We start from the raw sequence: 24,470 nt of genomic DNA, 5'->3' as shown, positions 1-24,470 counted from the left end.
GAATAATCCCACAACATTATTCATATTCAACATTAATTATTATCAGTATTAGTTATTCTCAGACGATACTGCTGTTTGTTATGTGTAGAGGTGTTTGTGTGTACAGTAGTGCAGCAGTGGCACCGTCCCGAAGCTTCCAATATCTTTGAATATTTCTCAACGAAGCTTTAAAGCCCAAATATCGAAAAAAGACGAGACTAAAATGTAGTTTAAAAAATAATAACTTTACCAAAATCTCTCTTTATTTTCATCTGCTTCTACCTTCTCTTCCCGTCTCTCTCTTTCAATCTGTCACTCACTCTCTAACACACACACTGCAGCAGCGCTCAGTCCATCTCTGTGTCCTCAGTCCTGACATTTGTACTACTATAATGCATAAAGTTGCGGTTTGCCAGTCTGTTCAGGTTTGGGTGGTTTATGATCGCATGTATTTGCATGTTGGACGGGCAGATTGGCCGGGTGGGTGCAACTGAACCACGCATCACTAATGAGCGCAGACAGGAGGACTCGGAGTAACTGTAAAGCTGCATTCTTAATCATTCAACCTTTTTTTTTTCATAAGATAATAATAAGATAAAATCTTATGTGCAATAAGTTTGACTAAAAAGTCATAATTATTGGTTTGGCTAGACTAGATTATTTTACTGAAATATTCCATATAATCTGATGACTAAAAAAGGACATTTGACACAGGACTAAGACTAAATGAAAAAAATAGACAAACTAAAATGTGACTAAAACTAATAAGCATTTTTATCTTAAGACTAATTCTAAATCTAAAACAGCTGCCAAAATGAACACTGTGGAGAGTATGTTGTAGTTTCTCAAGAGAGGGTTTGAAGCAAACATTCATAACGCCAGGGAAGGCCTTGCTCTTCCATAAAGTGAAACATAAGGTTCAGCCTCCCTTACCATCCCTGTAATACTTGTACAGTCCCTTAGTTTATCAGTGTAGATGAGATATGATAGATGAGTACTGATTGTGAGTGGGGGGGGTAGGGCAGATTTCCTGTATAAAATAAAGGGTCAAGGGTACAGTTTGGTGTTCAAGTCAATCAAGTAATTTATTGATACAACATATTGGTTTAACAAACTCAACAGAGTTCATTCTTGACCTTAGATATTGGTTTGACAAAAAAAAATGAAGGTCCACTTTCAGCTGCATTTCATGGTCTTCCTCAGTGATAGTTTTCTCAGTTGTCATGGTGATGGTTCAGTTGTCATCATGTGACTAGGTTGTATACGAAATTCCATTCTAACATGCTATTTAGTACGCTAAAACAGTATGTGAGATTTTTTATTATGTCTGAAATCTTAGTATGCAACACTGGATACGGCGGCATAAATATCCCACAATGCAATGCGTTAGTGACGACAACGTTAGTGACGACAACGTTAGTGACGACAACGTTTATAACAGACGTTGACGGACAGCTCTGTAACATCAATAACGATTCAATTTAACCTTAAGTATAAGATTTCACTTTGCTGGGTGTAATATATATATATTTTCAATTAGAACGTCAAAAAACACATCACATCTTGTGAACTCTGAGCTTTCAGAAACTTTCCACTTAGGAGGTCGTGAACACCACAAGAGTTCATATGGACTCTTCTCATAAACACAGTAAACACGACCCCCTTTGAAGGCACCATTAGCCAGGACCATAGTTCCATGCTTACTTTAGGTCACATGGTGACAACAGAGCCATCACCATGACAACGGAGCAAACCCCATTTGTGGAGGAAGACCGAGCAGTGTGATTGAAAGCTAATACATGGACCTGGAGTGAGGTTTTTATTTCTTTTGGTAACGTACTCAACAGCTTTTTTTTTTTTTTTAGCAAGAGACACTTTAAAAGTCTTCCTCCAGTGACCTCATCACTCTGTTTATATACTGTATCAAAGCTAAAACTGTTCTACAGGTGATTCAGAGGAGTTGTACAGCAGGTAGAGGACTATGACCTCATAGAACAGTCTCCTCACAAATGTTTCTTAATGTGTAAAATCACTGGAGGGGGACTTTAAAAGCATCTGAGGGTCTGAGGACGACCTTCAAGTAGTGAGGTGGGCTCATTTATAAAGTCCGGAGGTCTTCAGGTGTCTGCATAGCTTCGGTCTTATGGCTCTGGGTCCCGTTTCATGTGATCATAATAGACAGTTCTTCAATCTGCTGCTCGCAGATGTTCAGTTTAAAGTTGTCTTTTATGGATAGGTAAATTCAGCCAATCATTACTCCCCTGCTGTGTCCTGATGACTGACAAATGGCTTTGCCGCGTCGAGTCCAATCACTCAGCCTGTTTCCAGTGCCAGTGCCAAACAGTCTCGACCGTCCAGTCAGGAGAGGCTCCACTCGTCAGCTCTCGGTGGAATCTGGAAGGAAAGGGGCAGACGTGTTTAACAGGAGCTACGATAGTTTACCATCTAAACATAAACGCTCTAAAACTCAACTCAAACTAACTTCTGCTTCTTGTCTCACCTTGAAAACAACGAGGTGAGGATTCTGAAAATAGCTTCCTTATCCTGCCAAACTGCCTGTGTGCTAGCGTTTGGGATAACATTTGAAGTGTAACAGGCTTTCTCAGAGGGGATTTCAAGACCTGAAACAATAGGAAAGAGAATCTGGCTAACTAGATAGGTGGGCATTAGGTAGAATAGACACACCATGTGGTCCAGCAACTAACCGGATTACTGATTGGAAATGGAAAGAGGCTTTGACTGTTACATGCACTGGGCGTGAAATTATTTCCCCTTTCTGTTACAGCGGTGAATCATATCAGTGGCTCTTTACACCCAAATCGGGACAACTGAAGTGATGCAGCGACAGCATTTTACATTTACATTTTTGACAAGGTCCTTTTCAGACATAAATACGTAACATTGCTGGCTTCATCTAGCTGTTAAAGTGAGGAAATTGGTGACCGTTGCGTTAATTTTGCTTCATTCAGACATGACAGGACATTTCAGGAAAGAGCCACAACAATGCTCGCACGATATCTGGCACCTGGTGCGTGAGACAGCGGAGAGTTTATTAGATATCAAGGACGAAGAGCGTTTTTTTTTGTTCTCTTGCAGGATGAGAGCCTGTTTCCCAATGTCAGACAGTGATCCAGCATGGAGAAAGACAAGACGTGGTGACGGCACTTTTGTTTGCTCACACGCTGTATGTGAAGCGTTTTGCTGGATTCTCAGAATTTCATCCCTCCAGTTGGCACGAATGAAAAAAATCAAAAAATATAAAGAGGGAGGCAGCTGGTCTGATTATTCTTAAGACATAAGATTTTGTTTTTTGGACCCTCTTTTGCCCCGGTTGAGCTTCACAGACTGCCTGTGTGTCTGTTAATATTTGGAAAGTGTGCCACTGTGCCTCACTGTGAACTTCCAGAAGTATTACAGTGAATACACATCGGATCATAGGATTGTCTCAAACTTGGCTTTTATTTACTTTTCTTCTCATCGGTGCTTCTATTAATATTTCTTACTTTAAAGTGCATTAGTGGCATTCCTCCAGTGAAATAAATGTCACTTTCCGTGTTTCCCCAAGTGAGGCATTAAATATTAGATGAACTCTCATCCACCCACACATGACACTTTGGAACATTTCTCCAAAATTATCCTTTCCACATATATTTGAAAAACGTTTAACTCCGCACCATCAGCTTTGTGGCTCTGTTACCCACCCAACAGAAACAGACGTGCCATGTGTTGGAAGGCCTGCAGGTAACTTTTAAGGTTTTGCCAACATATAATTAAGTCTCTAAGTAAATATTTGTACTTTTTTTTTTTTAAATTGTGAAGCAAACAGAGATTTTGGCTCATAACATCTGAGCAAATTAATGATCAAAAATTAACTTTGAGCAGAAAGAGTTCGCACACTGCATGAAATAGATTTGAACATGTCAAAGCTGAATGACGAGTTGCAAATGACGATTGCAAATCATACTTTTGGACGCATGGTATGTCTGTGCAGACAACAAGCAGTGTGGTGCAAGTTCACACTTCACTAGAGCTAGCTCAAAGTTCAGGTCACACTGGGGCTGGGCAATATATGAATATTGTATCCTGATATGAGACGAGACATCGTCTTAGATTTTGGATCTGGTAATATGGCACAAGTGTTGTCTTTTCCTGGTTTTAAAGGCTGCATTACAGTAAAGTGATGTAATTTTTCTGAACTTAACCAGACTGTTCTAGCTGCTCTATTATTTGCCTTTCCCCACTTCAGTCCTTATATCCACATCAATGATAATTATTTACAAAAAAATCGCATTATGTAAATATTAGGGGTCAATCAATTAAAATATTTAATCGCATGATTGTCCATATTTTTAATCTGTTCAAAATGTACCTTTAAAAGGGAAATTAGTCAAGTATTATATACTCTTTATAACATGGGAGTGGGCAAATATGCTGCTTTATGCAAATGTATGTATATATTTATTATTGGAAATCAGTTAACAACACAAAACAATGTCATGTGATTATCATAAAGTGGGCATGTCTGTAAAGGGGAGACTCGTGAGTACCGATAGAACCCATTTTCATTCACATATCTGGAGGTCAGAGGTCAAGGGACCCCTTTGAAAATGGCCATGGCAGTTTTTCCTCGCCAAAATTTAGCGCAAGTTTGGAGCGTTATTTAGCCTCCTTCGCGACAAGCTAGTATGACGTGGTTGGTAGCGATGGATTCCACTACAACCTCCAAAAGATCTATTGCGTTAAAGCAGCTGTAGGTGAGACTGGAGCAAATAGGATTTAAAAAAATTATTTTTATAAAACGGTCACTATATCCTGACAGTAGTGCATGAGACAGGTAATCTGATAAAAAAAAAAAAAACATGTGCCTCTGTGTCCTCCGGTGTCCTCCAATGCTTCTAATGGCATCTGCAAGATTTCACAGACCGGAGACAAACAACCACCTCCCTGGGCGCTCGCAACTACTCGCTCGCTTGTCAAGTTGACTTTTGAGACTGCGGTTGGGGATGGAACAGACGGTGGCTGATGTGTCCGCTTCTTTGCCAAGCCGTCCACACAGTGCGTGAGCGTGAGAGTTAACGACGCCCACGTTCATTAGTTGCAAACGGATATATTCGGTTCACCAAAAACACGAGCGTGTTCATGCACAACACTGACGACAAGCTGAATGCTTACTCGTAGACTGCTGTCACTATTTTCTTCTGTGGGCCGCCATCTTCACTAGAGGCCACTTTGAAGATCTTTATGCCCTCGGGGTCATCGGGGCCATCATATGTCGACAGGAGATAAAACCTCATGACGACGAAGCAGAACTTTCTACCTGCAAGAAAAAACACGGAAACAAAAATTCAATAACTGAGATTATGAGTCCATGACACCTTCCTTGGGAAGAGAGTTTTATGACCTTTGACTAATATCATTACACTCTGAATGGCAGTAGTAATTGGTTTGTTCGGGATGTGAAAGACTTCCTCTGACCATAAGGGGGACCCTGATGGAATACATGCTGTCTTGAAATCCCTTTAGTCATTCACGGTTCTCAAACCTGTACGTGTTAATGTATGAAGACTGATCGCACGGAACTCACCAAATTTATCAAAGACGACAGACACGTCTTCCGGCAGCATAAATATAATATCTTCCATTGTGACAGCGAGCTGCTGTCTCTGAGCCTCGGTGAGAGACCCGCACCTCGTCTGAACATAATCTATCATCTGAAATGACAAAAGAGATCATCATAATAAAACAAACTGACGGGGATAATTCATCATTATCCCCACAAATTGACTACTCTTGATCGTTTAACCCTTTGCGATGAATTTGGACCTACATTTTTGGAGGATTTATTACATGATCATACTTCTACTCTACTACTATACTCTACATTTTTAAAATGACCACAATACCCAAAAGAGCAGGCAGGTTTTCATAGTACTAGCTGGTGAAACAGTCTTGGTAAAATGTTTACTTTTCATTTGAATATATCTGCAGTTTGTGTGCATGTACGGTATGTGCATGATTTGTTACCTCATTGGACACGATCCCCTTTAGACTTTGGTATCTGCCAATGGACATCATGTTGGAGACGTGGACCAAAGCCTGGGATGGACGAGGAACAAGAAGGTGATTTAGTCACCTGCATCATGGTGGATGATGTTAGTGCCTCATATCATGAGTAGCGTGTTCCTGCAATAGAGGAGGCTGCAGCTTCAGGACCGCATTTCTAGGACCCTAGTTTTTCGCGAAGCCTACGGTCTTCAGTGTAAATGCTTGTTTATCGCTCATTGTTTCACAATTACAGCTTTCAATCATATTGTTCAATCTTTATCAGCAGATGGAGTTTGCCCAGTTGTCATGCAATTGCAGAAGTTTGAATTTCCATTTCCCGCCCCCCCAAGCACTTGAACCTCAGCTTTGAGCCATAGAGTGCTCAGAAATAATGGAAATTTTAATATTTACAAAGCCATGACAACTATGAAAACTCCATCAGCTGATGAAGACCATGTCATATGATGGAAAGCACCAGAACAGCTACTAAACAGACCTTGAGGTGAGACTGCTTTCTCAACTCAACAGGAATTACTTGTTCCTACCAGAGTTAAATAGGTCATTAAATAAGTGGCATTTGAGAAATGCAGTTGAGATACATTATCTTAAGTTTTCTAAGGTGTTTTCAGCCTTTTATATTTATAGATTATTACATTTGATGATAAAACAACTTTTGTCTACACCTTCTAATGTTACCTGCTTCACTCCTCTCTCAAACTCCACAGAGTTGATGTCTAACTCAAAGTACAGATTGGTGAGATACATGATCACTCTGCACCGGATCCATGTGATCGGATCCGGGATGCCGACCACCGACACAGCGGGCTGACCTCCGGAGCTCCCCGGCGGAGGCTCGTCTCCTCCGGGCTGTGAGCTGAACAGTCTGTGCTTCTGGCTGGCGAACACGACCCTTTGCCTGCTCAGCCTCCGGCCTGGTCCTCCGGTGAGAGGACGCACAGGACGGACGCACACCCCCGCCCTCTGCCGGTGCACGGCCGGATGCTCTCTGCAGGTCGAGCCGCTCTTCCAGGCGCAGAGCCCGGCAGAGCACGCCGAGAGGCCGCCGAGCTGCCGGCCTGCAGCGAGGCTGGTGATCCGCTGCATCAGACCGAGGAGGACGCAGCGGTACCGGCTTTGTTTGAGCCTCGGTGCGGGGCTGAAACAGCATGCATTGTCTGCTGTTGCCTTTGGTAACCTTACGCAACTCACCCCATGCTGTACCCAGAATCCTTCTCGAGTATGATGCGACGTAAACACACATGACTGCTGCCTTCAGGTGCTGCTGGAAATGCAGGAAAAATCAGATGAAGCATTTTATATATATTTTTTTTCTTTTCCACTTTTTCTGCTGCTGTTTTTTATGTTATCTTTTTTGAATATATTTTATATTACTTTAATCCAATAGCAATACGACAGTGTAAAAATACAAGTAAACAAGTAAAATCTTACATTCAAAATCTTGCATTATGTACTTTTACTTAGGTAAAAGTACATACGTATTAAGAACAAAAAGTAAAAGTACTCATTATACAGAATTGCCCATGTCAGAATAACATATATTACTGTATTATAATTATAGATGCATCAATATAGCATTTTATATTTGTTTTTTTCTTTTCCACTTCTCTGTCTTTGGCTTTTTCTGCTGCTGCTTTTAATGATTAATTGATATATTTATTTTTTTGAATATATTTTATATTACTTTAATCCAATGGCGGAAGAAGTACTAAGATACTTTACCTAAGTAAAAGTAGCAATACGACAGTGTAAAAATACAAGTAAACAAGTAAAATCTTGCATTTAAAATCTTGCATTATGTACTTTTACTTAGATAGATAGATAGATAGATAGATAGATAGTAACTTTATTGATCCCGAGGGAAATTGAAGTTTCCAGCATCTCAGTTCCAAAGTGCATAGTGCGGTTGGAAATGCAGGAACAGTCAGATGGAGCATTTTATATTTGTTTTTTTTCTTCTTCGCTTCTCAGGATGGCAGTAGTGTTTCTGTCTTTGGCTCCTTCTGCTGCTGTTTTTTAATGATTAATTGGTATATTTAATCTAATTGGTAGATTTTATGAATATATTTTATATTACTTTAATCCAATGGTGGAAGAAGTACTTTTTTCTTTTTACTTTTAGTACACAGGCCTACTTTTTTCTTGCAGGCCCATGTACTAAAAGTAAAAAGAAAAAGTATGCGATACGGAACGCACCCTAAGTTTCAACTTACTCAGTCATAAAGACAGAAAATAAATATTGTCATTTGACAGCTTTCTTGCAAGGACTAACGATCTCCACTCATCTCTGTTGTTTGCTTTCTTCTCAATGCTGTTACAGCTGTATCCTCTCGTCTTCATCTCTCCTTCGATGGTTCGCCTCCAGGTTGTTTTGGGCCTCCCTCTTCTGCGTTTTCCCTCTGGTGTCCAACGCAATGCCACTTTTGTCATGTCATCAGATGATTTCCTTAATACAGGTCCAAGCCATCTCCATCTTCTTATTATCCTTAGTCCTTGCCCTATGTGCCACCAGGTGCAACAAGGACTAAGTAAGTAAGTGCGTAGGTCTACTGCAGCAGCCCTCACAAAGTAGGCCTAACATACTGTTGCATGCAGTAGCCTATGCACCCTCTTGCTCATCCATCCATCCATCTTCAACCGCTTATCCGGGATCGGGTCGCGGGGGCAACAGCTCCAGCAGGGGACCCCAAACTTCCCTTTCCCGGGCCACATTAACCAGCTCTGACTGGGGGATCCCGAGGCGTTCCCAGGCCAGAGTAGAGATATAATCTCTCCACCTAGTCCTGGGTCTTCCCCGTGGTCTCCTCCCAGCTGGTCGTGCCTGGAACACCTCCCAAGGGAGGCGCCCAGGAGGCATCCGTGCTAGATGCCCGAACCACCTCAACTGGCTCCTTTCGACGCAAAGGAGCAAGGACTCTACTCCGAGTCCCTCACGGATGACTGAGCTTCTTACCCTATCTCTAAGGGAGACGCCAGCCACCCTCCTGAGGAAACCCATTTCGGCCGCTTGCACCCCCTCTTGCTCATATATGCAAAAAAAAAAAAGCATGCTGCATAATGCATATTAGGACATTCTGGTGTTTTTGGCATACTGCATTTGACATACTATGTATTGGGACATACTAAATGTTTTTCTAGCATACTAACTAACTAGTATGGTAGTGTTGTTTATTGGAACGCACAGTTCCAAGGAGCACTTAAAGGCAGCAAAGTGTCTTTACTGACAGCATCCAGTAGAGGGAGATACATCACCATCTATCTGCATCATGTCTCTCATGTGTTACAAAGTATGAGGAAACTAGAAAGCAAACTTTAAGCGTGTCTGTGCGCGCATGAGTTATAAACACATTAAAAGAGGACATTTAAAAAGCCAGTGAAAGTGTCTACACACACACACACACACACACACACACACACTGTTAGAAAGGCCTGGACTGTAATAGGACTATGATAATGAAAAGTTCATAATTAGTTTATTTTGACTGTCACTACATGCCCATAGAAAGGTGGGAATTAAGTCATACAATTGTTATACAACTAATAAACAGTAGGAACATTCATACAAACAAATTATGAACTTTTCATTATCACACACGCACACGCACACGCACACACACACACACACTGAACCTGTTGTTCCTCTGGGCCAACATGTTTCTTTGTGTTTCTGCGCAGGTGCCCAAAATGATTGTGCAAAAAAAAAAAGTGAAATTTGATCATCAGACCAAAACATCATTAAGTCCCCGCTGTTTGTCGGTGATTACAGGTCAGCGACGTCACGCGGCAGACACCTGTGCGCGCGGCCCCGCCCACCTGAAGTTCTCCCAACTAATTTTATTGATCAATAATTAGCAGCGCAGCTCACTCGGTTATTCTGAAATTGCGCTCAGACACGGAAACCTTTCCTAGTAATTATGCTGTGTGTCAGTTGAGAATGCTTTTTACATCTGGGAGTCGGATGGAGCAGAATATTAACGACTTCCTCACTCTGGAGGAGATTAATTGTTGGAGAATCTGCAGATAAAAACACAGACACAAGAGAAGAAGAGTCCATGATGCTGGTTATTACACCATAACCAAGACATTTAACCAGGATAGAGTGAAGAGGAGGAGGAAGTAAAGGAGGAGTGAAGGTAGGAAGGAAGACAACAAACATTAAGCTGAGCAAAAGAAACTAATTTTACATGTGAAAACTTACAAATGAATAGCCAGACCATATGAGCTGCTCTTGCGAATAGGTTTGATTTCCTATGTGAATAATTTACACACAGAAAAGAGACATATCTGCATGCATCTAGCAATTCAGACAGAAAAGAAGCAAGCAAGATATGGATGTTTTTATTGGACTTTATTAGTTGTAACCCACAGAAGACATTCCAGAAATGTGTACCATGATCTGCAAATATCCCACGATCCACAAACATGTATTTTTGTGTTTGTGTTGTGTAAAGTCACAAGTTACGCGTATTTGCAAATCGCCCTGTATTTTTGTTGATGTGACTTTACACTACACAAATACAAAAATACATGTTTGTGGATGGTGAAATATTTGCAGATCATGTTACATATTTGTGAATTGTCTTCTGTGGATTACAACTATTATCTACAGATCTGCTGCAGTACCAATCGGACAAAATTCTGTAAACAAACAGGACGAAAGTTACAAATGCACAGGAAGCGATCTGCAAATGCGAAATAGATGCACAAATGTGTAAATGTCACTTTACACATAAACCTTATAATATACGTATTTACAGAGTAAGTTATGCATATTTGGAAATCGCCCTGTATTTTTGTGAATGTGACTTTACACAACACAAATACAAAAATATATGTTTGTGGATAGTGAGATATTTGCAGATCATGGTACACATCTGTGGAATGTCTTCTGTTGGTTAAAACTAATAAAGTCCAATAAAAACTTCCATAGCAAGACAGAAACTTACAGTCTTTGAGAGTTTATTTTTCATTTGTGCCCCGCAGGCTAATGAATAAAGTTTGCATCTGTTATCATACTTAAATATATACAGTATATAGGCTATCACAAATAACCTTTAAAACCAGTTAAGAACCAGCCTGCCAGGTCAATTACTGCCAGTAGGGCTGCAGCTAGAGGTCACCGAGGTCATGTCCTGTTTCTGGGAATTTAGAATTTTTTACCAACATTCACTTTCTACAAGTATAGACTTTTAGGACTAATTCAGTTATTCCTTTATGTTGATATTTGATATTAACCCAAATTTGTTTTAACGCCACTAATTTCTTTAACGCATTAATGCAACTTGTGATTTTTAGGTTGTAGTGGGCTCAGTTTTAAGGTGAAGATACTGGTATCATATGAAAACCTGAGGAATCCATCGGTACCAACCATGTCATACTAGCTTGTTGCCAAGGAGGTTAAATAACGCTCCAAATTTACGCTTAATTTTGGCGAGAAAAAACTGGCATGGCCATTTTCAAAGGGGTCCCTTGACCTCTGACCTCAAGATATGTGAATGTAAATGGGTTTTCTGGGTACCCACGAGTCTCCCCTTTACAGACATGCCCACTTTATGATAATCACATACAGTTTGGGGCAAGTCATAGTCAAGTCAGCACACTGACACACTGACAGCTGTTGTTGCCTGTTGGGCTGCAGTTTGCCATGTTATGATTTGAGCATATTTGTTATGCTAAATGCAGTACCTGTGAGGGTTTCTGGACAATATCTGTCATTGTTTTGTGTTGGTAATTGATTTACAATAATAATTATGTTGATAAGAGTATTAAATACTTGACAAATCTCCCTTTTAAGGTACATTTTGGAAGGATAACAAATGTGATTAATTTGCGATTAATCGTGATTAACTATGGACAATCACAATTAATCGTGATTAAATATTTTAATCAATTGTAAGCCCTAGTTAATATCTTTAAATATGACAGGATTTAGCCAAAACACTTCAGTTAAATTAAAAGTAAAATGAAGGGATTCAGTATTTTTCCCCAAAAAACTATAAAGCTGGCCCTGTGGAAAATAGTTTGAAGCAGCAGTTTGACCAGATAAAATTAAAACATAACTGAACACTTAATTGAATAAATGACGTGAATTTTTTTTTTTTTTACAGATTTTTGGAATGGTTGCAATGGGGGGAAAATTGGATTAATTGTTTTTTCTCCACTTTCTTAACTGAATTTCTTACTAGTCTTGTATCGTCAATGCTACCGGCTGTGAAGGTATACCTGCTGCAGGACACTGAGAGTGTCTCGTAGATGTGATTCAGTGTCGTGGAGACGGTGTGTGTTGAGCTGTAACGTCGTTGAGCTCTTTCCTCTGTTGTGCCACTGAAAGGCACTGTTGTCCACAGCTGAGCTGCCGGGTAACATGATGAAGATGTCGTGTTGAACAATCCTCCAGAGTGTTTAACGGCAGGTCACTGGTGGAGCGTAGGTTAAATATGGAGCCTGGTTTATCAATAATCATGAGACAACTTCATCAATAAGATATGCTGCTCTGGAATATGTTATATTTTCTGGATAAAATCACAGCTTTAAAGAGTTCTGAAAACAGGATTTGGATGTCTATATCTATATCTATATTTATATCTATATCTATATATATGACATTGTAGCTTCTGTGTTCATATGGGAATATCAGATGAAACATGGTGGAGGTGCTCGGGGTCGCAAACGAAAGCTGAGGGGTCTCGAGACAGTTAACACGATAAGAAAACAGAACCAGTTTCAGCACCTCAAAATTATGACTGTATCTAAAATATTTACTGTAAATTATTTTATCTGAGTGTGAATTCTGAGTGAGAAATCTATGCATTTAATTTACAGCTGTGTAACAGTACACAAAGCGTACGAAATAACAACTTACTGCTCATTATAAAGTAAACCATTGAGTGTCTATTATAGGGATCAGTGAATGAGTGAACGAGGGAGTGATTTTGGAGGCATCCTATGTTTATTTTTTCATAATTTCCTCAATTTGTTGTGGTTTTCATGTACATTATTGTGAAGGTTCTCTCTGAAAAACAGTCTTGTGCAATAAAGATGTGCAACCTGTGTCACAAGTAGACATTTATTTCTTTGTTTTAAGGGTCAGAAGACGGCACAAAAGGTTGGGAAACATTATGGTAACACGATATGTCTTGATAAATATACATAATATGAAATTGATTCATGTGTTTTATGTCATTTCCCACAACTTGTTTGTTCTGATTCCATCTCCACAGTGAAGCGGTAATGGACTCAAAAGAGCAGATTTTAGTTTTTGTTTTTCTTCATTATCAGGTTTATAAAAATGACTTTGCTCAACTTTCCGCTGGAAAGGATGGCATGTTAAATCTGAAAATATGTTGTTTTCGTAAATTTGAATTTAATCTGGGCTACAGGTATTGGATTTTTGTGTCTACTGGCAGGGAGCCACACACAATAGCAGGCACAGGTGTTGACCAAAAAAAAAAAAAAGAAGAAGAGAGAAAAGGGAAAGGCAGAAAGTGATTTGAATTATCATTGTAGAATGAGTTTGGCATCTCTGCAATGGAAAGAGCTTTAAATAGAGCCACAAAGTTTTATGTAAAATTGATGCAAGGATATTTCCAAAATTTATGTTTCTCCCATTTCTTTTCTTTTTTTTTTGTTCTGCTGAAGCTTTTTACCAACTCTCCATTTCAAAATGCAGCGCTTGTTGATCAAGAGTACGGATATCTTTGACTTGAGCGTGGCGTAATGAGAGAAATTAGCACAAATGCTCTAAGTAATAGTTCCTGATTTTTTTTTCACTCACAAATTATTTTTCAACTTGTTTTTGGATCTATGCATAAATTAAAAAATCTGCTGAAATTTATTATTCATCTGAGATGTGATTAATATGCAAAATTATGCAAATTAAGATGCAATTAGGCTCCAATTCTCTAGTGGAATTTTCCATTATAATTTAATACAAAGTAACAGAGTAATTGGTGTCACGTGTAATTACGGTTACTCAAGTGCACTTTCAGGCATGCAAATGATTCGCTATATGTTGGTTATCCTATGCAAATGTACCATGTGGTGTTTTAACAAGTTGAGGAGAACACAATGGGTGCGTGGTTACCCAGTGGGGTTGGAACAAGGTAAACACACCAGGGTGTGTTTTTGTTTTTTTTAAATGAGAAGAGTTGGAAAACTTTCAGCGCTCAGATTATCACCAGCTAACACTTCCAGTTACTTTTCTTTTCTTTTTGAATTTTTGTGGAGAGGCACAGACTTTCATCCGTCACCAATCAATTAATGAGAGAAAACAGTTTTGGATGTGACTCGGGAACTCGTGTTTCGTGGGAAAGGAGGCGGTTTCCAACATGGAAACATGTTGCTTCACTTGACACAAGAAGTATCAGACCACCTCCACCTCCGCCGCTGCCGCCGCCGCCCCTCCTCCATTCACTCACAGCTTTTTGTGTCTTCATTACAACTGCGCCCTGTTTGATCAATGACACTGCAAATGTCACGAGCAATCACAAAACATTATGCGCCGGGGACAATTACGCCTCGGCTCGGCGTGACAAACTTTGCAGTCTGCTAGCCGGGCGGGGAGAAGAAAAGCGATTATGTAATTGATATCTATTTAGATAGAATGAAAGTCCTGTAAACGCTCGGAGGGAAAAAATGTCTCGCGGAGCAATTCCTTCTTGGGAGGCAAATTGATTTTAAATTGTTACATGGCTGGTTACATGTCCTGACATCTTGCTTTGCTCTCCGACACACACACACACACACACACAAACACACACACACACACACACACACACACACACTCACTCCCTGGCATTAAAAACACACAGATACACACCCTCTGCTATCTGTCTTGTTCATGATCAACGCTCAGAACAAAGACATCCTCCCTCCCTCCTCCTGCCCCCCCCCCTCACCCATCTTCTCTCTCCCTCTCTCTCTCTCTCTCTCTCTCTCTCTCTCTCTCTCTCTCTCTCCGCCTCCACTCTGTGTGCCTGCCTGCTTGCACAACTCTCTCAAAGAACATAATCCCTCAACAAAATGGAAACACAAAGGAAACTTGAGCTCAATCCTATAAACGCGCGGACACAGCAGACAATGCCTCCTCCCACCCGTTTCCCCCCTATCCCCGTCCCCCTGCCTCCCCAACAGCCATAAATGCCCCGTGGCACAGATCAGGCTTTATCAACCCTCCCTTCCTCCTCCTCCTCCTCCTCCTACATCCATCCATCCCTCCTTCCCTCCCCGATTAGTACCCCACCACCACCACCACCACCTCTACCCCGCCGCCAGCGTCTCCCATACCTCCACACGGACCGTTCTCATGCAGCAGGAGGGTGGAGGGCCGTTTGATGATTTGGCTCCTGTTTGCGGACATTTTTTTTCTTTCAGTTCTTACGTGTCTTTGATTTGAGTCGTGTGGTGAGCAGATATGTATGTACAGGTAGATGTTCGTCACAAGGCTCAAGTAAAGCAGCAATTTGACTACCTGCAAGTTGCTCCCCTCAATTTCGAGTCAGTATGAGTGCCTTGATTTTGCGAGAGGCTCACTTTGCGGAAATCACCACCGTGTCCAACACTTTTACATCCTTTTTCTTTTTGATTGCTTTGTTTTGCTGATGATGTTCAAGTGTTCGTAGATGGTGAACAGCCACGATGATGATGACCAACGAGTCCTCCTAATTAAATGACAGAATACGTTGTTGTCCGTGCCCTCTGGAACGACACATAGAAGCAGGACAACATCAGTTGTCAGCAAATTCCCAAACTTTTAGCCGTGTTTCGATTCACATATTTTTATGGGCAGTTTGAAATATTGCATTGTATGGAAACGGCAAAATTAGATAAAACTTGTGTAGAAAAAGTTTTCACACTCGCTTGTGATGGTTTTTGCCCTTATGGAAAAAGAGTTGATGAACTAAATGGGTTATGGAAACGCCCAATAAACTGACATACCGAACATTTAACTCATTTGACTGATGCAGCTGTTCCACTGTCGGCGTCTTCTTGGATATTTCCATAATGTGCGAATGCTTTTCTTCGTCCCCGGACAACATGAAACATGGCCGATACAAGCTGACATGAAAGAATAATTACAACTTATCCAATTGAAACAAATTCCTGAAGACCAATTTCCAGTTCACTACTTCTTCTTCTGCTCTTTATCCTAGCAGATTACAGCCCTTCGTAGCCTATAGCGCCAAACTACGCTGTAGCTGACTAGCCGAGTTTATTCTCTCTAAACCAGTTGATGGAAACGCGCCTAATTTCTTTTTTTTGCGACATTTCAAAAGTTCGCTTAAAATTCGCTTGACAATTGAACAGAAACACAGCTAATCACTGTTGAAAAATATATGCTATGATTAATATGGTTAAGTTTTGGGTAGGTTTAAAGACAAAAGCGACTTAGTTGGAATCAGAAAAAGATCATGATTTGGGTTAAAACTACTTATTCATTGAGGTTAGGGGAGATTTGTCATCACGGTATCAATAATAAACACATGGTTAAGGTTAGGAAGCAATCGTGGTCATGCTTTAAAGAGAAAAGCACCTATGACTGTCAGTTGGAAACGAGAAATGAACGGCAACCTCCCATGTTAAAATACAATGTTTTGTTGACCCATCCATTCAACCTGACCTCCTCCCGACATGGACTTTGTGGCTCTATAGCAACAACGTATTCTCATACAAAGGTTTGTATGATATCTTACGAAAAAGTTATTCCTCCTTTTTCGTTTGTTTTCCTACGAATGTCCAGCAACACGTGTCAATTTCCGTTCGTTACATGCATACAGTCTTTTCAAAATAAACTTCCGCCTTCACAGGAAACAACTTTCTTAGGTTTAGACAACAAAACTACTTAGTTAGGTTGAGGAAAAGATTGTGGTTTGGCTTAAAACAACACCAGAAGTGGCACTACTTAAGTGACATATACATCAACGTTGACTTCTGGTTTCACACGGGACACGAATGCCTGTCTCCTGGGCAAAAGTTTGGTATTTTTTTACCCACCCCGACCTCGTCCCTGCGCGGCGTTCACCACTCTTTATATTTCCTGGTTCACAATTACCGGTACGTGGATTACACACAAATTGATTGAATTCATAGATATAGCTACGAAAGTTTTATGCGACCAGCCTGAGCAACGTCACCTGATTTCCTCCTTCGCTCCCATCATAACGACCACTAGAGGGCTTAGTTACTTGAACGTAGACGTAAGTTGCTTTGGGGCGCATCGTTCTTCTTGTTCGTCTAACCCAGTTCGTCTTCTTTCTTATAACAAAAACAAGTTGCTGTCAACACATAAACACAATCACTTCCTGTGTGCCAGTTCACCCATGAAACACGTAGGAGGCATACGTTGAGTTTTTTTACACAACGTATCGTAAAATCTGCCTTGAGCTTACCTGAAAGTTTGCTAACTATTGTCCCACATTAGTCAGCGAAAAAGAAACAGTCAAATGTCCTTCAGTTTACTTTAATCAGACTTGAACTGAACTCTACAGTCACTGCGTGCTCAAGATATGAAATTACAATGATGCATGCAGAAAGATGTGAACTGAAGATATAGCTTGTGGCTTTGGCAATGTAGGTCAGTGTCAGTTTCCACCTCTGACTTAACTGTTTTGCTCCCGTTTTGTTATTAGAGCTCATCCAAACCAGCAGCTGAGCACCAGCTGATGCCCTCCGCTCTCCTGAGAGTGATTCCTGCTCGGAGCCGCAGCAGCAGCGTCGGAGAGGGAGCCCCCTGGAGGTGGAGGTGAGGTGGGTGAGGTTTGAGCGACTCTAATCTGGTTGTCGGTGGGAGGAGGAGGGGATGTTGGGGAGATGTTTGGCATCGGTACCGGGACTCTCTGTGACTGTGTGGTCTTCGGAGAACCACTTACCGCCCCCGTGCTCTCCTCCAGTTCCAGGCTCTGGAAGGTGAGGCAGACTCCCCCCCCGCCGCCCCTCCCTACCAGCCTGCTGATTAAATCAACCCCACTCAGGGCAAAGCGCGATAACCGAGGCAAAGTAGGCCGCCTTCACTCGCTGTCACAGGAAGAGGAAGTGCCCCGGTGTACCTTCACCTGTGCCTGGTGCCTCGCTGGTGCCGCCGCTGCAGCACACAGCTGGAGACGAGACAGCGAGCGCGTTAGATCAGAGAGCAGCGAGGCTCACGTGTCGCGTTTCCTGCTAGCGCGACTGTGTCGAGTGACCGTCGGAGGCCTCAGAACAAAAGAGACACAGAGACGACAGCTCATTTCTGTCTTAACTGAAATTACCAACCGCTCTTTGAGAGTATCAGTATGATTCTGTGTTCATGACACTGACATATAACGCTTACAGTCTAAAACTGTAATTTACAGTCTGCCCTTACTGAAAATATTATCTCCTCAAGCAACACCACAAAAGAACAAAGTGACATTCAAACAGCATGAATGTGTGGATAACTTCATTTTGATTAAGAAAGAAAAAAGTAAGTTGTTGTCACATGTGGCTCAATAAATTAAATCAATTTGGAGATTTAGCAACTAAAGTAGTGGAAAGAAAAACAGGTTGGGATTATTATATACATTTCCCTACATGTAACATGCCAATGAGCAAATCCCACAAACATCAGAGATCTGGGATGGCGAGTCCCTCTCTATAAATTCTATAAATGTCTGGTCTCTTTTCATGGATTACTGTCATTTGCCATCCGCTATTGTGAGCGCCTGCCAGACTGGCTTGCCATTTCTGGGCCTGTGTTTCCAACCTTGATATATTTGCCAAATGAATATTTGAAGCTGTAATTAAATTTATCCCACCTCTACACCTTCTGTAAGACGGCCACCTTGCACATTTCTCACATGCCATATTTCAGCTATTTTTTGTGTGAAAAAAAAAGAAGAAACACAGCTTGTTGCCATTTTTTAATGATTTGGAATGAGGATATTTTTACTGGAATAAATCTGATTTCAGGACATTCATAATGGTCCTGCTTCCGTATTCAGACATAAATACCGATCGTGTGGCGAGAAGAAGCCTTCAGAGCTGTCACCGGCTCCATAAACAAACTTCATAAAATGTCTGTAAATATGATTACAAAATTAGGGGATGAAATTATTGCAGAATTTAATGCATTAAGCAAAAATCAGGCGCCGCTCCTGACAAGTTGCTATTTCCGGACAGCTGAAAGAAAGCGCTTAAAAATCAGCATTAATGTGTCCACGTGCAACAACAGAACTCCTCTCATTAACACAGTCTGCTGTGGATGTTTATTCTCACATTTTAAAGGTAAAAATCCCCAAAAAGTTTATTGTTTGTTTGTGTAACAGAAAAGAGCTTCACAATGGAGGAAAGGTAATGTTTTATTAAAGACTACATACAAGAGGATGCTTAAACTATTGTTCGCACTGAGACACAAGGCCTTGACGCATGCAAGAAACAAACAAAACATTTTATTAATTCATGATGAGGAACAATGGACCCTCAACTCTGTATTTTGACTTTTTTTTTGGAGAAGCGCTTTTTTACCTCCGAGACAAAAAAAAACAAAAATCACATTTCAAAAGTTAATTTACAAAATATTAGACGATTATTCCTGTCTAAAATTCATGACTTTATAAAGTAACAAGGATTTTGTTGAACAATGAATTAAGAAATATATTTTGTGTATTTAGATTATTTTTTTTCAGAGTAAATCTCACTTATTTGAGACAGTTAATGTCTCAGTTTGGAGTGAAACTCTCTCCCGGTTGTCTTGTCCGTCCTCTTTCTCCCCATCAGAGGATCTGATGGCTGACGTGTCCCGTCGTCCCTCTCCCCTCCGAATCCTGTTAGTTCCACTTTAAAGGAGCCCACTCCTCATAATTAAAATCTCCAAGCCTCCCAATAATTACCACTGGTTCCCTTGCACTTTTGAATTGCACTTGTGGTGACATAATTCATTAGTGTTTGTCCAAAGAAATGATTTAGAGTCTTTAAAGTGCTCCTCCATGCAGAATAGCTATTAAAGCAGCCATATGCACATATGCTTGGAGCGTTAAACGGTTTGTTGAAGTCAGTCGGGGTACAAGCGATGATAAACATAAATTATGACTAATACACTGCACCAGTGGCTTTTTCGAAAATAAAAAATTACTGACACAGGGAAACCACTTTGGATTCGCCGCCGCAGCGCCACAGCGCCGCAGCGCCGCAGCCCCCCCCCCCCACCCCTCATCTGTGTGTGCTGAAGCGAGGATGTAGGAAGCACAACACAAATGGCTCGGGCATCACCTTGAATATTCAGATGGGTAAGCTAATCGTTTATGCCTGGATACACCATTGTGATTACCTGGCTCCTTTGGCATCACTTCTGAGCCCTCTCAAGGCGATGCAGCGTGCCTTTTGTTTTCATTTAGTCCCATTAAAAAAGTTTAGGCCACACAATGAGACTCCCACCACTGAAGTTCACACTGGGAATTTTAGACCAATAAATGTTATTTCTTTTTTTCTTCAACAACCTGTGATTACTGTGCAAAGTGCAAACCAGTCTCTGTTGTTTTTTTTTTGTGACAAACACCCTCAATGAGGAGTGTGTCTCGAATGACAAAAGAGAAAGATGGTTTTACCACCTAACAGCTGGTGCAAATGAGCAAAAATGCAGTGACTTTTACACCAATGCTGTCACTTTGTGCACGTTACTAGGTGTACACGGCTGTTTGATTTCTGTCCTACATAACACATAAAACATCTTATTCAAAATCTACACATCTTATCATTTTGGTATTTTTTTGAATATGGATACTAACAAAATAATAAGAAATACATTTAACTAAAATAACAGACCATTAACAGTAGATAATACAGGCTCTAATGTTAATTAGGGCTGAAATAATGAGTTTATTAATCAAATAGCTTCATGACAGAAAATTTATCAGTAATTGTTTTGCTAATTAAATTAATTTTTTCAGTCATTTTTCAAACAAAAATGAAAAATATTATCTTGGTTTCCATCCTCTCAAATGTAAGAATTTGCTGCTTTTCTTTGTCATATATGATATTTAACTGATTATTTTGGGAGTTGGTTAGACAATACGAGCGATTTGAAGACATCATCTAATGCTCCAGAAAATGATAACACAAATTTTTCAGTATTTTCTGACAATTTAAGCACAATTTTGGATCAATTAACATTAACAATAATCATCAGGTTAATCGATAATGAAAATAATCAATAGTTGTTGATGGACTCTTCCTTTTCTTCCTCTTTTGCACCGCTTGTACCTTGCTCAGCAAACTGCTGCTAAATATGGTTTTCATTAATATTAATGTTGACCCGTCTTGCTGCTCCAGCACTCGCACCTATACCGTGAAAGCCTCCAGTTCACGGTGAACACGGCCTGATGTATTACCTTTTACACCCCACTGTACATTCATCACTTTGTTTTCCCCTTTTGTGTTTCTCCTTTTTTAAGGGAACTGCAGGAATTATTAGCGGCTTAGCACCGAGAGGCCCCTAAGTAGCTCTCGGGGTGTAAGCCCCTCTCCCAAGTCAAGGCCAACAGCACTCTGAGCCCCCGGCCCCATTCACTGATGATGTACATGTCAGCGGGGACATGCAATGATCCCTCACTTCTCCATGCTAAATGATCATTTTCTTTCTTACACTCCGTCTTTCATTCAAGTAAATCCACTCCCCTAAAAAAAACTCCCAGCAAATATTAACATGCTGTCGAACAATAGTCCTCAGAAAGCATGAATCAGCAGATGATTCCCAATTCCATGCACACAACAGGGGATTGTATTGAGGCTACGTGTGTGTGTGTGTGTGTGTGTGTGTTAGGGTGGGTGGAGGGGAGCCTCTCTTAGCACCGACGTTCCCATCCAACAAAATTCCAAACCCCCGGCATCAGTACAGAGCTTATGATCTGTGGGAAAGCCGAGGCGAGTTGCGGAGCTGCGGAGCACCTCGCCCGAGTCTCCAGACGGCCTGATTTGGGAACGCCGTGAAATCCGTGGCACCTCTCCTGGCTTCCTGGCTGAACGGCTGCCATATCTTGTGATGGACTGAGGCAGGAGAGAGCGAAGCAGCCAGGGATGAATACGGCTTAATCTTTACCCAGGCCACATGTGTGTGCATGATAACATGGTTGCTTTCTTCCTGTGCAGGGTTATTCTCCGCCAGCTGCCAGGTTAGCTGCCTCGCACAGCCGTGTTTCGCTGCGATATTTGCCCGCTGTAAAAAGAACTATTGCACCTAAGGTGGGGGCTAATGCATGTTTTTGGAATTGGCGGTAATTCCTGACACATTTCGAGAGACAGATAGGGTGTCTTATAGCAAATGACAATATATGTAAAGACACCTAGCCCCCCCCCCCACCCTTTTAGTTCCTAATATTTTATTTGTGAGGAGCCTCCTTACGCTGGGGATAGAGGTTATTTTTATAATTAAATGGCGGTGTTGTGATCAAAAGCAGCTAGACCTAAACGCACATTTAAAGCCGGGCCGTAGGTCTGCAGACAGAAGGAAAGGAAAATGCTATTTTTTGCGACACAACATCCCACCAGGTTCCTGTACACAATAAACACAGATCTAAATGTGTCTACGCTAAATAGTTGCTAATTTTTCCAATTTTTATCTCACTGAATTTAGGTAACAAAGACGGCAACATTACAGCAGCTTTCTTTCCCATTCTTTACTATGCAAAATGTCTGACTTTATGTATGTGTGTGTGTGTGTGTGTGTGTGTGTGTGTGTGTGTGTGTGCTGCATGCAGGTGCTCTTCACTCCATACATTTTTCCACCATCTCCACAGGCCTTAATGCAATCACTCCAGCAGCTTGGTGTAAATTTCCCTCCTTTCCTCTCCTTCTCGCATAAACTTTCTCCCCCTCCGCTCATCTGCCCGGCTACACAAAGCCCATTTATTATGATTGCATTACCATAAATGATTTTATAACATCTGCTTGTCAATAATTATCGTACAAATTCCCGTGCCCTCTGACCCGTGCTCTGAATGAACCCCAGGTGTAAGGCACTGCCGGGCTAATGAGTAGCGCCGCGCTAGCACATTGTCCCCACGTCAGTGCACACAGCCACCGAAGCCACTTCAATTAGAGCCTGGCACACGCCTTAATATTAGCCGAAAATTGAGGAATCATGCGCTAATTGAAAACATTGCATTCAAGAAGAGAGAGAGAGGCTGTAAGCAAATGGTGAGGATATTTGATCTAATGTCCTGGAGGATGCACAAATGGTTGTTTCTGGAGAATATGCAGCGAGTACGTTGCGTGTTAACCCAGCAGCAGTAATGTGGACGAGGGCAGGTGGAACAAATTTTTACTATTTCTTAAGGAGAAGAATCAGGACTTTCAGGGGTACAAGAATACCTGAGCAAAAATGAGAGCACACTAATTAAAAATGAAGTCATATTACGGAGGAAACGCAACAAAAAACATCTCCTCACATTTATATTATAGTGTGTTACAAACAATTTATTAAGTGTTTATATACTGCTTGTAAATGCTAAATAGGAATGTTACAGTAAAGTGTTAAAGTTAAAGGTGCTATTGATAACACTAGATGTGGCATTCTCCCTCCCCCGTTCCAGTTTATTCACTTCACAACAAGTCATTGCCAGTCACTTACCGTCAAACTCAGCCATTTATCCGTTTTTTCCACACTAAGTGATGACCCAGAGATACCGCGTGATACCAACATTGTTTTATTATTGGCTCACGAGCCTTGTTAGAAGTGGGAACCAAACGTCAGATATCTTCCACAGAGATAAACAAAACATTAACTTTGGACCCGCCAAAATGTTTAAAATAATTAATTCACAATCATAATATATTTTGTTTCTGGAAAAAACATACATTTATTCGGCACCTCTCTAAAAGTTCTGTGGATGTCTTATTATTATTATTTTTTTAATATTCATCTACATTTAAATGTTACCAATAAGACCTTTAAAATAATGTGTTGTTAGTTTTTACATAATGAATGACTGCTTCTATAAGTTTTCGGTGTAGTCTAGTACCTGTTTACTATATTTCAATCACTTACGCATCTGTCTAACAGGTATGCTTTAGATTACAGGCTATTAAATTGTATTTTCTTATTTTAAAAAAAAGGAAAACATTGTCAAATTGGTGATAATGGTGCTCATTTATAGAAAAAAAAAGATAAATAATAATAGAGATTTATTTAAAAAAAATTAAAATGACCTGTTTTACAAAATTTGTATTTTGATGCACCTTTAAGGGGCTTTGCCGACATAGCAAAAGTAATATTTACAAATCAAAAAATTGTCAAACTTTGTGTAAAAATTAAAAAAAGAATACAGCAGCAGCAGTTAATAAAAATCCACTTCTTCCAAAAGTACCATACCAACTTGTGTACATCTTAAACCACACCAAACAAATCGTCATTGTGTTTGAGGACAAATGAATTAAAACAAATACACCGTACAATCACTTTAATGCCACACATGCTCACA

General features: G+C 40.7%; 1 protein-coding gene across 2 annotated transcripts; it reads right to left on the bottom strand.

The window, feature by feature from the left end:
* Nucleotides 1–1,038: 1,038 nt before the first annotated feature.
* si:dkey-82o10.4 (uncharacterized protein LOC797793 homolog) lies at nt 1,039–7,703 on the bottom strand. 2 transcript variants are annotated; one of them, XR_005208952.1, is made up of 6 exons: nt 6,721–7,703; nt 6,004–6,075; nt 5,564–5,690; nt 5,152–5,296; nt 2,480–2,600; nt 1,039–2,373 (listed from the first exon to the last, which is right to left on the bottom strand). XR_005208952.1 is itself a non-coding variant. In XM_037785896.1 (5 exons), exons 1-5 carry the CDS (start codon nt 7,126–7,128, stop codon nt 2,289–2,291), a joined length of 837 nt encoding a protein of 278 aa, XP_037641824.1. In that variant the 5' UTR covers nt 7,129–7,702; the 3' UTR covers nt 1,039–2,288. The 2 variants fall into 2 exon arrangements, 1 of the variants encoding a protein (XP_037641824.1); XM_037785896.1 differs by lacking the exon at nt 2,480–2,600 and having other exon boundaries at nt 6,721–7,702.
* Nucleotides 7,704–24,470: the final 16,767 nt, after the last annotated feature.

The sequence above is a fragment of the Sebastes umbrosus genome, chromosome 11, assembly GCF_015220745.1.
Source record: "Sebastes umbrosus isolate fSebUmb1 chromosome 11, fSebUmb1.pri, whole genome shotgun sequence".
In the NCBI taxonomy this organism is placed as follows: Eukaryota; Metazoa; Chordata; class Actinopteri; order Perciformes; family Sebastidae; genus Sebastes; species Sebastes umbrosus.
The sequence above is the reverse complement of the archived record's forward strand: the minus strand, read 5'-3'. Positions and strand labels throughout refer to the sequence as shown.

Excerpts from the sequence above, each read along its gene's own strand:
- si:dkey-82o10.4 (XM_037785896.1), bottom strand. The coding sequence starts at position 7,128 with ATGCAGCGGATCACCAGCCTCGCTGCAGGCCGGCAGCTCGGCGGCCTC. Across the intron at positions 5,691-6,003 it reads AGGGGATCGTGTCCAATGAG|ATGATAGATTATGTTCAGAC; the intron begins GTAACAAATCAT and ends TTGTCATTTCAG. Across the intron at positions 2,374-5,151 it reads ATAGTGACAGCAGTCTACGA|ATTCCACCGAGAGCTGACGA; the intron begins GTAAGCATTCAG and ends CTTTCCTTCCAG.